The sequence below is a fragment of the Exophiala mesophila genome (assembly GCF_000836275.1).
Source record: "Exophiala mesophila strain CBS 40295 unplaced genomic scaffold supercont1.3, whole genome shotgun sequence".
Taxonomy (NCBI): Eukaryota; Fungi; Ascomycota; class Eurotiomycetes; order Chaetothyriales; family Herpotrichiellaceae; genus Exophiala; species Exophiala mesophila.
In genome coordinates, this window is record NW_015622506.1 from 3,627,821 (window position 1) to 3,639,928 (window position 12,108).

General features: G+C 49.1%; 6 protein-coding genes across 9 annotated transcripts; 4 read left to right on the forward strand and 2 right to left on the reverse strand.

The window, feature by feature from the left end:
• The first annotated feature begins 242 nt into the window (after positions 1 to 242).
• Positions 243 to 1,146, forward strand: PV10_04830. 2 transcript variants are annotated; one of them, XM_016369416.1, is made up of 3 exons: positions 243 to 539; positions 631 to 891; positions 967 to 1,146. In XM_016369416.1, exons 1-3 carry the CDS (start codon positions 353 to 355, stop codon positions 1,047 to 1,049), a joined length of 531 nt encoding a protein of 176 aa, XP_016225204.1. In that variant the 5' UTR covers positions 243 to 352; the 3' UTR covers positions 1,050 to 1,146. The 2 variants fall into 2 exon arrangements, with proteins under 2 accessions (XP_016225204.1, XP_016225203.1); XM_016369415.1 differs by having other exon boundaries at positions 631 to 1,146.
• On the reverse strand, positions 1,092 to 4,062 carry PV10_04831. 3 transcript variants are annotated; one of them, XM_016369417.1, is made up of 3 exons: positions 3,487 to 3,807; positions 3,409 to 3,437; positions 1,092 to 3,335 (listed from the first exon to the last, which is right to left on the reverse strand). In XM_016369417.1, the coding sequence occupies exons 1-3, from the start codon at positions 3,492 to 3,494 to the stop codon at positions 1,333 to 1,335; spliced, it is 2,040 nt and encodes a 679-aa protein (XP_016225205.1). In that variant the 5' UTR covers positions 3,495 to 3,807; the 3' UTR covers positions 1,092 to 1,332. The 3 variants fall into 3 exon arrangements, with proteins under 3 accessions (XP_016225205.1, XP_016225206.1, XP_016225207.1); XM_016369418.1 differs by having other exon boundaries at positions 3,409 to 4,062; XM_016369419.1 differs by having other exon boundaries at positions 1,092 to 3,437.
• A 999-nt stretch (positions 4,063 to 5,061) lies between these two features.
• PV10_04832 (uncharacterized protein) lies at positions 5,062 to 6,204 on the forward strand. The gene is made up of 2 exons (XM_016369420.1): positions 5,062 to 5,583; positions 5,657 to 6,204. The coding sequence occupies exons 1-2, from the start codon at positions 5,118 to 5,120 to the stop codon at positions 5,947 to 5,949; spliced, it is 759 nt and encodes a 252-aa protein (XP_016225208.1). The 5' UTR covers positions 5,062 to 5,117; the 3' UTR covers positions 5,950 to 6,204.
• A 153-nt stretch (positions 6,205 to 6,357) lies between these two features.
• On the forward strand, positions 6,358 to 8,610 carry PV10_04833 (uncharacterized protein; the record flags this gene model as incomplete). The annotated part of the gene is made up of 1 exon (XM_016369421.1): positions 6,358 to 8,610. One exon carries the CDS (start codon positions 6,358 to 6,360, stop codon positions 8,608 to 8,610), a length of 2,253 nt encoding a protein of 750 aa, XP_016225209.1.
• A 262-nt stretch (positions 8,611 to 8,872) lies between these two features.
• On the forward strand, positions 8,873 to 10,881 carry PV10_04834 (uncharacterized protein). The gene has a single exon (XM_016369422.1). The coding sequence runs from the start codon at positions 9,003 to 9,005 to the stop codon at positions 9,561 to 9,563; it is 561 nt and encodes a 186-aa protein (XP_016225210.1). The 5' UTR covers positions 8,873 to 9,002; the 3' UTR covers positions 9,564 to 10,881.
• On the reverse strand, positions 10,600 to 11,925 carry PV10_04835 (uncharacterized protein). Its single transcript, XM_016369423.1, has 3 exons — positions 11,834 to 11,925; positions 11,611 to 11,784; positions 10,600 to 11,558 (listed from the first exon to the last, which is right to left on the reverse strand). The coding sequence occupies exons 1-3, from the start codon at positions 11,867 to 11,869 to the stop codon at positions 10,890 to 10,892; spliced, it is 879 nt and encodes a 292-aa protein (XP_016225211.1). The 5' UTR covers positions 11,870 to 11,925; the 3' UTR covers positions 10,600 to 10,889.
• Between the last annotated feature and the right edge of the window lie 183 nt (positions 11,926 to 12,108).

Sequence of the window (12,108 nt, forward strand, 5' to 3'; positions counted from 1 at the left end):
TACAGGGGCTACAATTGATAGAGGGCACATAGGTGCATTGACACTCCCTGATGGTATCGGAGCAGCAAAGTTCTCATAATCAGCTGAAAAGAGACATTGAGATCCGACATTAAATGTCAGGTTTGTTCAAGAAGAAGAGACGTTGTAGTTCTGCTGACATAATTGTGGATCAATCCGGCCAAGGCCGACAGACATCAAAGAAATTCCATGTCCAGCAACCGCATATCATCCCACTTTTGGAACAACTGCACAACGTCCAGCCCTATCCCCCTATCGACGCCTCGACTTATTCCTGTGTGAACGTATAACCCGAAACTAGACTCAACCCACCAATTCCCACCATTTGCCCGCCATGTCTTCACCACAGAATGGCATCGACATCAACTCACTTCCGACTCAACAACTGGCTGCGCTCCAACAGCGCCTGTCCCAAGAACTCGAGCACCTGAGTTCGTCGTTCCAACGCCTACGAGCCGCTCAGTCCAGATTCCGAGATTGTATCCGCAGTATTCAGGATGGTGTCCAGGGAAAGAGTGGAGGTAAATGCCATTCCTATATCCGCTCCCATTCCTTCGCTCTCTGCGCTGGAAACTCAAGTCTGCTCATATACTAACTCTCACCACCTAATAGAAACCCCGCTCCTCATACCATTGACGACATCGCTCTACGTCCCAGGCACACTTGCCAACCCATCTCAGTCGTCATCCTCCTCCTCCGGAAAGGCAAAAGCTACCGTCCTCGTGGACGTCGGCACCGGATTCTATGTGACTAAAACAACGGACGATGCTATTACCTTCTACACCGGCAAAGTAGCCGAGTTGGCCAAGAATCTTGCGAACATTGAAAAAGTTGTCGCCGGCAAGAACGAGAACCTAAGGGTCGTGGAAGATGGTAAGTTATGGCCCACCCCCTTTGGGATTTGCTACATGGTCATCGTTTGGCGAAGACTAAGCATTGATGGTTTAGTCATGAGGCAGAAAATGCTAGCAGAGCAACAGCAGAGCAGCGCTGGAGCAAGAGCGGGACAGGCACAGGCTGCGGCGGGTTAAGACGAAGGACATTACTACTACGACAAATACCATGACATGACTATTCATAATTCTTCATTCATTTCTCTCAAGTCTAATGATCTATGGATGCTCCAGGGACAGCATCTGTATCGATCACAATCCAGTTGGTTGAATGTCGTTGTTGATGCAGATGGACATTGCTGGTGTCTCTCACTAGCTCTCTTTGTCAGCTCCTGAGCGACAAGTGCCACTTTGTGTTCAATTGCAAAAGCAATAAACATCACAGCTCCAAGACTGAAGATATCTTTCCTTGTTGTGCGTCTTAAGGTTCATTGGCCAGCTTCGAAATCGCCTCGGCCAAAAGTCTCTGAACGTCTTCTACTTCATCCATGAAGCTCTGGAACCCCTTGGGCAATGCCAATCCCTCGTCTTCTCCATTCTCTGGAAAGAAGGTCGCCACCGACTTTCCCCATGATACCTCCTCGCCAGGCCGCGCACTCGCCAATTCTGACATTAGATTGTCCCACTCTTGGTAGTAGTAGAATGCGTGCCACTTCGAAGGCTCCCTTGGCAGTGCTCCTCCCTCAGTGTCGAACGTATCCTTTCTCCGCAGCTCAAAGATGCCATCTGTATCTTTGAATCTCCATCTCATCACCGTAATGTCGGACACACTCTCCAGTGCAGTTCTCCTGGGCTTAAATCTCACGCGACGCACCGGGCTGGACTTCATACCCCCTGCAGAAGGAGTGAACTCGACTGTATTCTGAAAACTCTTCATGTCCTGGCTCACGCGTTTGTCGTCGTGCAGTGGGAATGCATCAAGTGTGATTTGATAGTCGGGCGCTTCAAAATCAAAGATGCTGACTTGAAGTCTCTGCACCATCTCACCGTAAGTGATCCACCGCTGCTGCTGCACCTCAAGGTCATTAGGGTCTTCTCTGACTTCGCTGGAGATGCATTCCAGTCGAAGTCGATCGAACGCACCCTTGGAAGGTTGGAAATCAAAGAAAGCCCCATAGGTCATGACAGGGTCTTTGAATGCACCGAGGGAGGAGATGGCGTCGGCGAGAAGCATGCCGTCTCCCTGTCGGCCTGGCAAGCTGTTTAGCAAGACCTTGGTTCGACTATCTGTCAACATTCGGGAGAAATCGTCAAATGAATACCCGTCAGTCCCATTCACCGGCTTCTGGAAGCGACTGAATCCAAGCTCGCCAAATACGACTCTCATTCGGACATGGCACTGAGAAACTCGGAGGCCCTTGATACACTCTTCCAGTGCCTTCCGTGTTTTCCGACGTTCCCGACTGCGCTTTTCGTCCTGAAGACTGTCCCACTCTTCGGCACGGGTAGTTGGATTACCAAAGAGTGTCGGTAGGAACAAGTTTGTAACAACATCCTTGTCCAAGCGAACCTGATCCAGATAAGTCTTGCTTGACGGGTGATGAATGAGATTGACTTTGACCAATTGATCTCGGTGAGCGACCATTTCTCGGACAAGATTTGTTAGTCGGCGAAAGATTATGTCGAGGTGTTCCCTCTTCTGGGCGCCAATGTCAAGCCGCTTGTGTTTAGATTGTGTGAGGGTGATGCGGCAGAAGAACTCCTTCTGAAACTCCTCGATTGTAGTCATGTGTTTTGCGATGAAAACATCCATATCCAAGTCCTGTGGCCACAAAATGTACGCCTCAATTGGAAATTCAAAGTTTTCCCTGAGCAAGACATCGTGGAGCTCTCTCTGCTGCTCTGCACGGGCTTGACGATGCTCTGCACGACCGTCTAGAGCATTGGATCTGGCCCATGCGTCTGATTTTGCCTTTGGGGCCGACCGAGTGTGAACCTCAAATTCTCGAAGCGCTTCTTTTGCTTTCGCAACCTGATCTTGGTCTCCCCAGATCAGAATTTCGGTGCTTTCTCTCAAAGGCTCCTTCAGAAATGTGCTAGTAGATATCATAATCTCACGAAGTTTAGCACGGGGATGTACCATGGCTGCTCCTAGGTCTGCCCGAAGTGCCATCATGCAGAGTCTGTTCCAGACGAGTCCCAGCTGGTAGCGGTCTGCTGGCGGATCATGCCGCTGAAACTGTCGTAGTGCAGCTGTCTCGGGTAGCGATCTTCCATAGAGGCCATGACTAGTTCTGATGGGATGATGACCGTACGGTTGGTTTCGAGGTTGGGTAGTCGCGCTTTCGGTGTTTTGTCGAGAGGGGTCCCTTTGAAGAGACAGGTGAGAGGGGTTAGAGGCCTGGTGCGAGTAGAGTCCTGTCCCACGGACGGTACTGGCGCCAAAAGAGTACACGGAGCCTGGAAGACTGGCATTGTCCCATTCTAAGAACAGTCAGCAACCTGGAAAGTAGAGAGATCCGGAGGCCTGGTCATTGAAAGTTGGGTCAAAACTCACTGTCGAGGTCCAGGCCTTCGCCTTCGTGGCTAAGAACGAGGTCAGCTTTTGTCGAGCCTGAAGAAACCAGTGACCTACTCGCTCATTGGGGCAGCAACAAAGGAGAAATTCCCGGCAAGGTCGTTGGAAAACAGTGAATGAGCACCAGCTTGGGAGAATGAGCAGTAGGGGAAGCCTTAGGCAAGTGAGATGAAGATGAAGCCCACCAACTCCTGTCTGAGAAGATTTCTTTGTGGAAGAGGTTTTGAAAGGGTAGTGGGCTATGAGGAGATTTTTATCAACAAGGAGACGGATAACCACGTGTTTGGCAAGTCACACATGCTCGAGCCCGGTCCTAGAGTGTGAATTCTAGTGATCTGTCCAATTGAGGCGTGAGCTTGAAGGAAAAGCAGTAATTCTGTCCAGCAAGAAGTCAGATAGTCAGATAGTCAGTAGGCTGAAACAAGACTCCACATTCAACCGTAACAGAATCTATTGATCTAGACAGTCATCAAGAATTGTATGTGCTGACCTCAGAGGGAGTGAAAAGAGCATCTAGAGTCATCTAGCATGCACATTCACGTAGAGACAATCCTGGAGAGGGAACTTGCAAGATAGGAGAGATGAGGCAGGTATCCCGGATAATCTCAAGCCATTGCAGGAGATCAGACACAGGATGTACCAGCATTTCCATAGAAGGAACGAAGGACTGGCGGTATTAATGATTGTTGTAGATCACGTGGACTAAGCTCAAATTGACTCTCAATAGTGGTCCATAATCTAGGCCTAATTTCTGGACACTGGCACACCTCAACTTATAGACTACCTGGTAGATACCTTAGGTACATGTGTGACTGTTGTAAATCACGTGCACTCGGACCCACCAGCAAACCCGATTTTATACTCGTACTATACCTTGCTGAAGACAAGACCCACGTGACTGTTGTAAAGCACGTGGGCACCCCGATCACAACAGCCACTCATTTTCACTAAAAAATTACCCTACAGTGCAACTTCCGTCAGTCGGTGCATCAAAGTTTGCAGTGTTGCCCAAGCGCAGCAGTCAGAATTCCTAATTTAGTAATATGTCCACTCACCTTTTTTGTGCATACTGACAATCTTCGACAAGTGCCAACATTCAGCGTATCATGTTCAGACCCCTTCACTAGGTACTTGCTGAGCTGCATGAAGAAAGGACGAGTACTTCAAATAACCTTTCGGATTATCGGGTTTAGCAAACCATAGAAGCTCCCTCTCTTCCCTCAATCATTATCATCGGCAACTGAGTTCGAGTGAGTCTTATCCGATCGGATGACCACGCCCCACGCTGTGTGGATACCAAGGTCCATACCATCGTCGCCTCGACCCGAGCTTGAGTACAGGATCATTGGAACGAAAGGAACTCATCGGCCCCAACTTATCGCCACAAAGCTCTTCACCCACGTTGAGGTTTGAAGTATGTCGTTGCTTGGCATCTCTCTGATTGTCTTACCCGCTCCGCTTGTGATTTGTGGAATGTCGCTCCTTTGTCACCTGAGTATCCAGTTTCCAGCCCAAGTCTTTCGATAGTGCCACTTGCCTATGCGTAAGCTTTTCCAAAGATATCCATCAACCAGCAACGTCATCCCATGGCAAATTTTGATGCGCAATGCGCCTCCATAAAATGGCTGGCTCCAACCCACGCCGACCTTTGACCAGGCCGATCATCCAACCTGCAAAATCTTTTCAACATGGGGAGATTCGCTACCCTTTCGACGGTCTGCCTCGCTGCAACTACCACCATCTCTGCTTCTCCTTTACCGTCTCTGAAGCAGAGGCAAGATGATTGTTCTGCCGTGCATATCTTCATAGCCAAGGGCTGGAACGAGACATACCCAGGTCGACAGGGCAAATTGACCGGCGCGATATGCTATGGACTCGACAGTTGCAGCTATGAAGATGTTCTCTTCAGCAATACCCCGGAAGACGATTACTGTGGCTCGGTGACTGAAGGCGCAATCAACGGCGTGGCTCAGGTCACTGCCTACGCTGAACGCTGTCCGCAATCCCAACTGGTTGTTTCTGGTTATTCACAAGGCGCCAATGTTGCAGGCGACATTCTCGGTGGTGGAGGTGGTCCATTTGGCACACCTCCACTGAATTGCAGCGTTGGATATACAGATGGTCTCGACCCAACCACAAGCCCCGGAAATCAGAGTAAGTCTATCGGCTGTTTCAACGCCTCCTCGGAACTTGAATGGAGCACATTGCTGATCACAAACAATTCTAGTTGGCGCCGTGCTTCTCTTTGGCGACAATCGTCATGTTGCTAACCAGTCGTACAATGTGCTGTCTGGAGCCAGTGCCGCCGCCGAGAATCCACGACCCGAACCACAGCTCGAACGCCTCAATGCTTTTGCTAGTGTCATGCGGTCATATTGTGACATTGCTGATCCCGTTTGCGCCGCCGTAGGAGGCAGCGACCCTGATGTCGAAACTCACCTGAATTACTTTGACCTGTACAGCGATGATGCTGCGGGATGGGTCAAGTGGATTTTGGAGAACCCTCCCTCTACAGAGTAGATAGACACTGAGACCGAAATACCGGGATGGAGTTCAAGATCTAGTAATCTGCGAAAGCCACCTGTTGTCACATTCCTACATGGCTTCTGTGAAGGAGTTCGACTGGTGCATAATTCTAGCTAATTGACCTGGAACATAAAATAGTTTTGGCGTGCCATGGGTCGAAATGAACGTGAAAATACGCTGGCTAGGATCACAAGGTGAGATACATGTCACGTGATTTATCTCCGCCCTTGGCATGCAAGCACTTTGAGTAACCACTAGCGTGTGACGCGTTCTAGAAGGCGCGTCTCTTCACGCGTCAAAAGGATTTCTACAGGTCAGAGACAACACTGTGACCAAGAGAGTATCACCAGCTTAAAACAACTCCAACTCACTTGACGACTGAATTCCAATCTTTTGGCGGTCATGGGTCGCTTGCAAACGTACTCGACCAAGGGTGGCCTGGCTCGAGAAGATTCGGACGATGAGCTAGGATATGAAGATCACCCCTGGGAGTGGATCTACAACGAAGATGAAGGTCAACGCGAAGAAGAGCCTGAAAATCCAAGAAAGAGAAAAGCGAACGCCCTCCGAGACTCATCCAAGAAGCCGATTATAGTTGGAGCACGTATGTCGTCGTTCTCAATTCGAGTGGGAGAAGCAGTCCTCCTGAAATCCCCTGAGCAAGGCAAAGATTGGGTTGCTCTAGTCTGTTCATTCTCTGACACCAACGAAGATGGCGACGATGAGAAGTCAGTCTATGTCCAATGGTTTTGCTCGCCTGAAGAACTTGCTTTTGGCAAACGGTCAAAGACTCTTCTGGACGTGCTCCCAAATGAATCATACATCACAACAGATTTCAACATGAATCCATTGACCGCTATCAACGGCAAGGCTACTGTTCTCTCGAAAGATGCGTTCATGAAAAGATACCCTAATGGTGCACCGCCAAAATCCAAGTCAGCTGCAAGCCAGTATAGTAAGACGATCTTGTGTCGAAGAGGTGTGAAGCAGAGGACTCTGCGATTCACTGAAGACATGGTGTGGGACGAAATTTACAAAGGATCCAAGGACCTGTTGTACTTGATCGATTGGATTAAAGATCAAACAAAGGCGAGAAAGTCACAAGCGTCCCTGAAAAATGCAGACACAGAGTATCGAGAAAAGAAAGAGGACATGGATGACGACGAACCAAAAACACCTAAGAAGAGGAAGAAAATGACATCGACTGTAACGACTCCCAAATCATCAGTCAAAGCTTCGAAATACACTACACCCTCTCACAAAAGAATCATGATCAAGAAACCTCTCGAAATCACACCCCTTGGCACCAGAATACTCTCCCCTAGCCAAATCATGTCCACTCCTTATTCCCACGCCCGAACGACTCTTCACGTCTCCGCCGTCCCTACCTCACTACCCTGCAGATCCAACGAATTCAGTACCGTCTATTCACATCTATATTCGGCTATCGCGGATGGGTCTGGAGCCTGTATCTATATTTCAGGCACACCCGGGACTGGAAAGACTGCCACGGTTCGGGAAGTGGTAACATCGCTCCATCAATCCGTTCTCGACGAAGAATTGGACGATTTCAACTTTGTCGAGATTAACGGCATGAAGGTTACAGAGCCGCATCAGTCGTACTCGCTCTTGTGGGAGGCTCTGAAAGGAGACCGTGTCAGCCCAAATCATGCTCTGAGTCTCCTCGAACAAGAGTTCTCCTATCCTAGTCCTCGCCGGATCCCATGCGTGGTGCTTATGGACGAATTGGATCAACTTGTAACCAAAAATCAAAGCGTCATGTACAATTTCTTCAACTGGCCCGCCATGCGTCACTCCAGGCTTATTGTGCTTGCTGTGGCAAACACCATGGATTTGCCAGAGCGAACCTTATCGAACAAGATCAGCTCTCGACTCGGACTGACGCGAATCACCTTTCCTGGCTATACTCATTCACAGCTGATGGAGATCATCTCTTCTCGATTGGAAGGAGTTCCTGGAAACATTGTTGATTCAGATGCCATCCAGTTTGCCAGTCGCAAAGTCGCTGCTGTCTCGGGAGATGCGCGGCGAGCTCTTGATATTTGTCGACGCGCGGTTGAAATTGCAGAACAATCTCAGAATTCTCAGGCCCAGGGACTCGAAGATTCCGTCGCCACCACGCCGAGCAAGACAGGAAGAAATGAGCGTAAACAAGAAAGCGACAAATCTAATACCATAGCTACACGGACAGCTAGGGTGACGATTGCCACCATCAAGCAAGCTATCAACGAAGCTACCTCGTCTCCCATTGCACAACATTTACGGTCACTGCCCTTGGCATCCAAGCTGTTTCTCGCCGCAATTTTGGCTCGCGTTCGTCGGACTGGTGTAGCCGACTCAACACTCGGCGATGTCATTGTAGAGGCAAAGCGGATCGCTGATATTGCTGAGAACAGCGCCATCCACGATTTCTTACTATTGGACAGTGGAGCAGAGAAACAAGCCGATGTCATGCCGAGAGTGCTGGCATTGGGTGGAGCAGCGATGGAGCTTCTAGAAAGCGGCATTATCGCAATGGAGGCGAGAAGTAGAGGTGAAAGGGCTGGCAAGGTCAGGTTGAGAATAGGCGAGGATGAAGTCAAAAGTGGCCTGTTGGGAGATCCTGATGTCAAAGGGCTGGGGATTGCAGCTTGAGCTAGTATCTGAATGACGAATAAGTCAAGAACTTACCAAAGTATTGCTCCATGCTGGTTGATAGATCTCACATTAGAAACTCACGGGTGTTTCTTGTGACCAGTTCACAAGAGGCCGTCATCATTGTCGTGACAAAATGCGGAGATTTTTGCGGAGACAAGTTGCACCGTATAAACCTTCGGTGGGTATTTAGACCAACTTATGCAGTTCTTCTTTACCTTGAATGCAAGCATCATAAGACTTAAATTTTGATTCAACGACGGCACTCCCTTCATATGAGCTCAGCAATGTGAATACATTCACCTCGTCAGGATCCTAGCCAATTTGTCTCCGCGGATCAAGTCTTTTTACTCAGCTATCACCCATCCCACCCCTCCACTAAAGCCATCATCATGTCGACCTCCACACCCAACAAACCTCCAGAGCCTTCTACGGATAGACTCCAACGAATGGCGGCAGATTACGATTCCTTTGTCAATACTGTCACTCTAGCCACCTTGTTTGTGGCCCCCGCTCTCATCGCTCTACCTCCACGCAAGCTGGACTTCTATACCTTTTCTCTCGCTAGCGTTTGGATCCTGTCTGCGAATTACCGTGGTACATTCTCTGGCTTAAAGCCTTCCTTCCTCGGCATGCCCGCCAAAGCTCGGGAGATACAGGAGCAACAACGCATGATGGCGCAAGCGCGGGAACAAAAGCGATTGCTAGAGGAGTCAGGCTATGCTGCCGACACCAAAAGTAAGAAAGGCACTTTATTGGGGGAGAAAGCCAAAGAGATCTGGATGGGTGGCGAGACAGAGGGATGGAAGGAGCGCAGACTGAAAGAAGAGCAAGAGAAGATTGATCAAGGTGAAGGTTATGGGTCCATGATCATGGATCAGATTTGGGATGTATGGAACCAGGGTAAGAAGTATGACGAGGAGACCGGAAAAGAGATTGAGAAGAAGCCTTGAGATGAATAACAGACAGGTTCTCTCTTTGCGCCGGCTTCAGCGTGCTTCTTCCCTGTTCCGGCCTTTCCATTCAGTTCCGTCCTCACCAAAACCCCACTGTTTGCCTTGACAACTTGGACTATTCGGCTCGGTCCAGTTGAACGTGAGACTTGGTTCCTCAAAATGCTCCCTGCAAGGCATAGCGTTTTGCATCAGCCTCGACCTGAAAATCTCGAACCTTGATGCCATGTCTCAACAATTCAGCCCTAGCGTTCTCGCTTTCCATCGTCACTGAGTTGGTCATTGAAGACGGCTGGTTGATGATGACCGGTGCTGGCAAACTTGAAGATGAGGAGGTGGCAGAACCGGTCCTTGGTTGATTACGAGCTTGTCCTGGATGGGATTTGGTGCTTCGCCGGCTTCTGTCTCGCGATTTCGACATATTCAGATCGGCACGTCGAGCTGCTGTGGAGCCTTCTGAGGTAGACCAGCAAGAAAAGTTACACTTGAATCTGTGGGGCATTTCTCTATAGGGATGGTTGCAAAACTAGACCTTCGCCGCCGCGAATAGGACAATCCGTGTGCGCTGCAGAATTGGCCGAGATGATGACCTTCGGTGGTCTGCGACAAGGAGAGATGATATGCGAGACGTTGTTGCGAAGACCAAGTGTATTTCACAAGATCTATCGTGGAATCCAAGAAGAGGCGAGTTTGAGGAGACGCGCAGACGTTCCGAACAAAAGCTACCACGAATCGCCGATCTCAAAGACCCGACGAAATGAGATTTCTTTGGTTTGAAACGAAAAGATGGCACACCTTATATGTATCTCATTGAAGGCTCGACAGATTACATCCAGTTGATATGTTGTGTACTGGCACTGCAAAGTTACACAGACTGGAGAGGGCGGGAAATTGGGCTCTAATAGTCATGGCACTGTGTCACAATCAGTGACATGTGCGGCATATTCCACAGCAGAGATCAGTCGCATTACACAAAGGCGCAATCAGGTCTGGTGTGAATGGTGACTGGCAGTGAGGTGTTGGAGAACACAGAGCCTTGATTTTGTATACCGGGTTTTGGACCGTGAGATTGGAGGGCTTTGATCTAGGGCCATACCCCGTCCATACCTCGATATCTAGTGGATCAAGTTACAACAAGGCTGAGGGCTTTTTGATGGTATCTGATCCGACCGCTTCTGATCCATACAATATGCCACTCGTGTCATTACTTCATTTCACTCATATCATGGGGCCTGCCTTGACCGACTAGCAGGCAGTCATCTGGTGTAGCTGCACAATAATACAATCTCCCCTCAACCTCAATCAAACCGGAAAAAGTCTCCACTCCTACTTCGACTTCTTTCTCCTCTTGCTAGCTCGTTGATTGTGCGAGTCACCATTGACAGCCCCTCCACCACTATTTCTCTTTTTCGGCGCTGGACGAAGTCCCAGATTTGTCTTGGACTCTGTGCCCGACGGATTGGCTTTCGGCTTCCCATTTGCTTTCTTCATTTTCTTGTTCTGGGTTGCTTTATTTGATGATGAGCCGGGGCCGCTAGATGAATCACTTTGCCTCTTCCTCTTCTTATTGCTTTTGGCTATTTTTCGATCCTGTTTGGCCTTCAATCTTGCTGCAACGCCCTTTTCGAACGAGTCGTCTGCTTCGGGAATATGGGTTGAATCTTTGCCGCGGTTCTTTTTAGGAGTGTGCTCACTCGAGTTGTATTCTTCTAATGCAGCCCCTTCTGTCTGACTGATTTTTCTCTTATGACCCCTGTCATTATGCTGCTTCCCGGCATGAACTGGTTTGGCTCGGATGAGTTCTTCAATAGGAGTTGGATTTGTGTCGACGGAGAACAGCCCGCTAGGGTCGATGGTGGGCTCTGCGGGGATATGTGGCGTTGAAGTAGTTTCTTTGTCGTCTTCTCCCCTTGAAATTTCAGCTTGATGTTCTTCGGTGGGTTCTGGGCTTTTGGGCGGAGCTGGTGATGCGACCGGTCGCGTGGCAGGCTTTGACTAGAGACGCTTAGATCATGGTGAAGGGGATCTTGGGGATATTTGTTCACACATTAGTCGGAATTGATTGTTTGAATATCACGATGATCTGTAGCGTATGCTCAAGTTGCTTTTGAATCTGTTCAACAGCCAAATCATTTCGTGATATCTGTGAAGGCACGAGACTCTGGAGTAATGTACGATGCGCCTCGAGTTTCTCCAGGGTAGTGTCAAAAGAGCTGACGATCTGTGTTGGGAATTAGCTGAGTTTGTTCTCGCTCGGAGAGAATCCTGACCTCATTCCAAGAAGACTCCGATATTTCGGTAGCCATGGTTGTTGTGTTGTCCTAAGGCACGTTGCGCATTGAATAGGAACCCAATGACGAAGATATTTGGTTCTAATTTTTGAACTTTTTACCCCAGCCGCAATATGGGGACTTGGAGTTATTAAGACACACCCACTTCATCGTTGGAGAACTACATGGTGGAGTATAATGCTTCACCCTATCTCAAATCGTCACACGTGACCTACCCTCTACGGTCAAGTATGAGTAAATGCTGAGTGATGCAG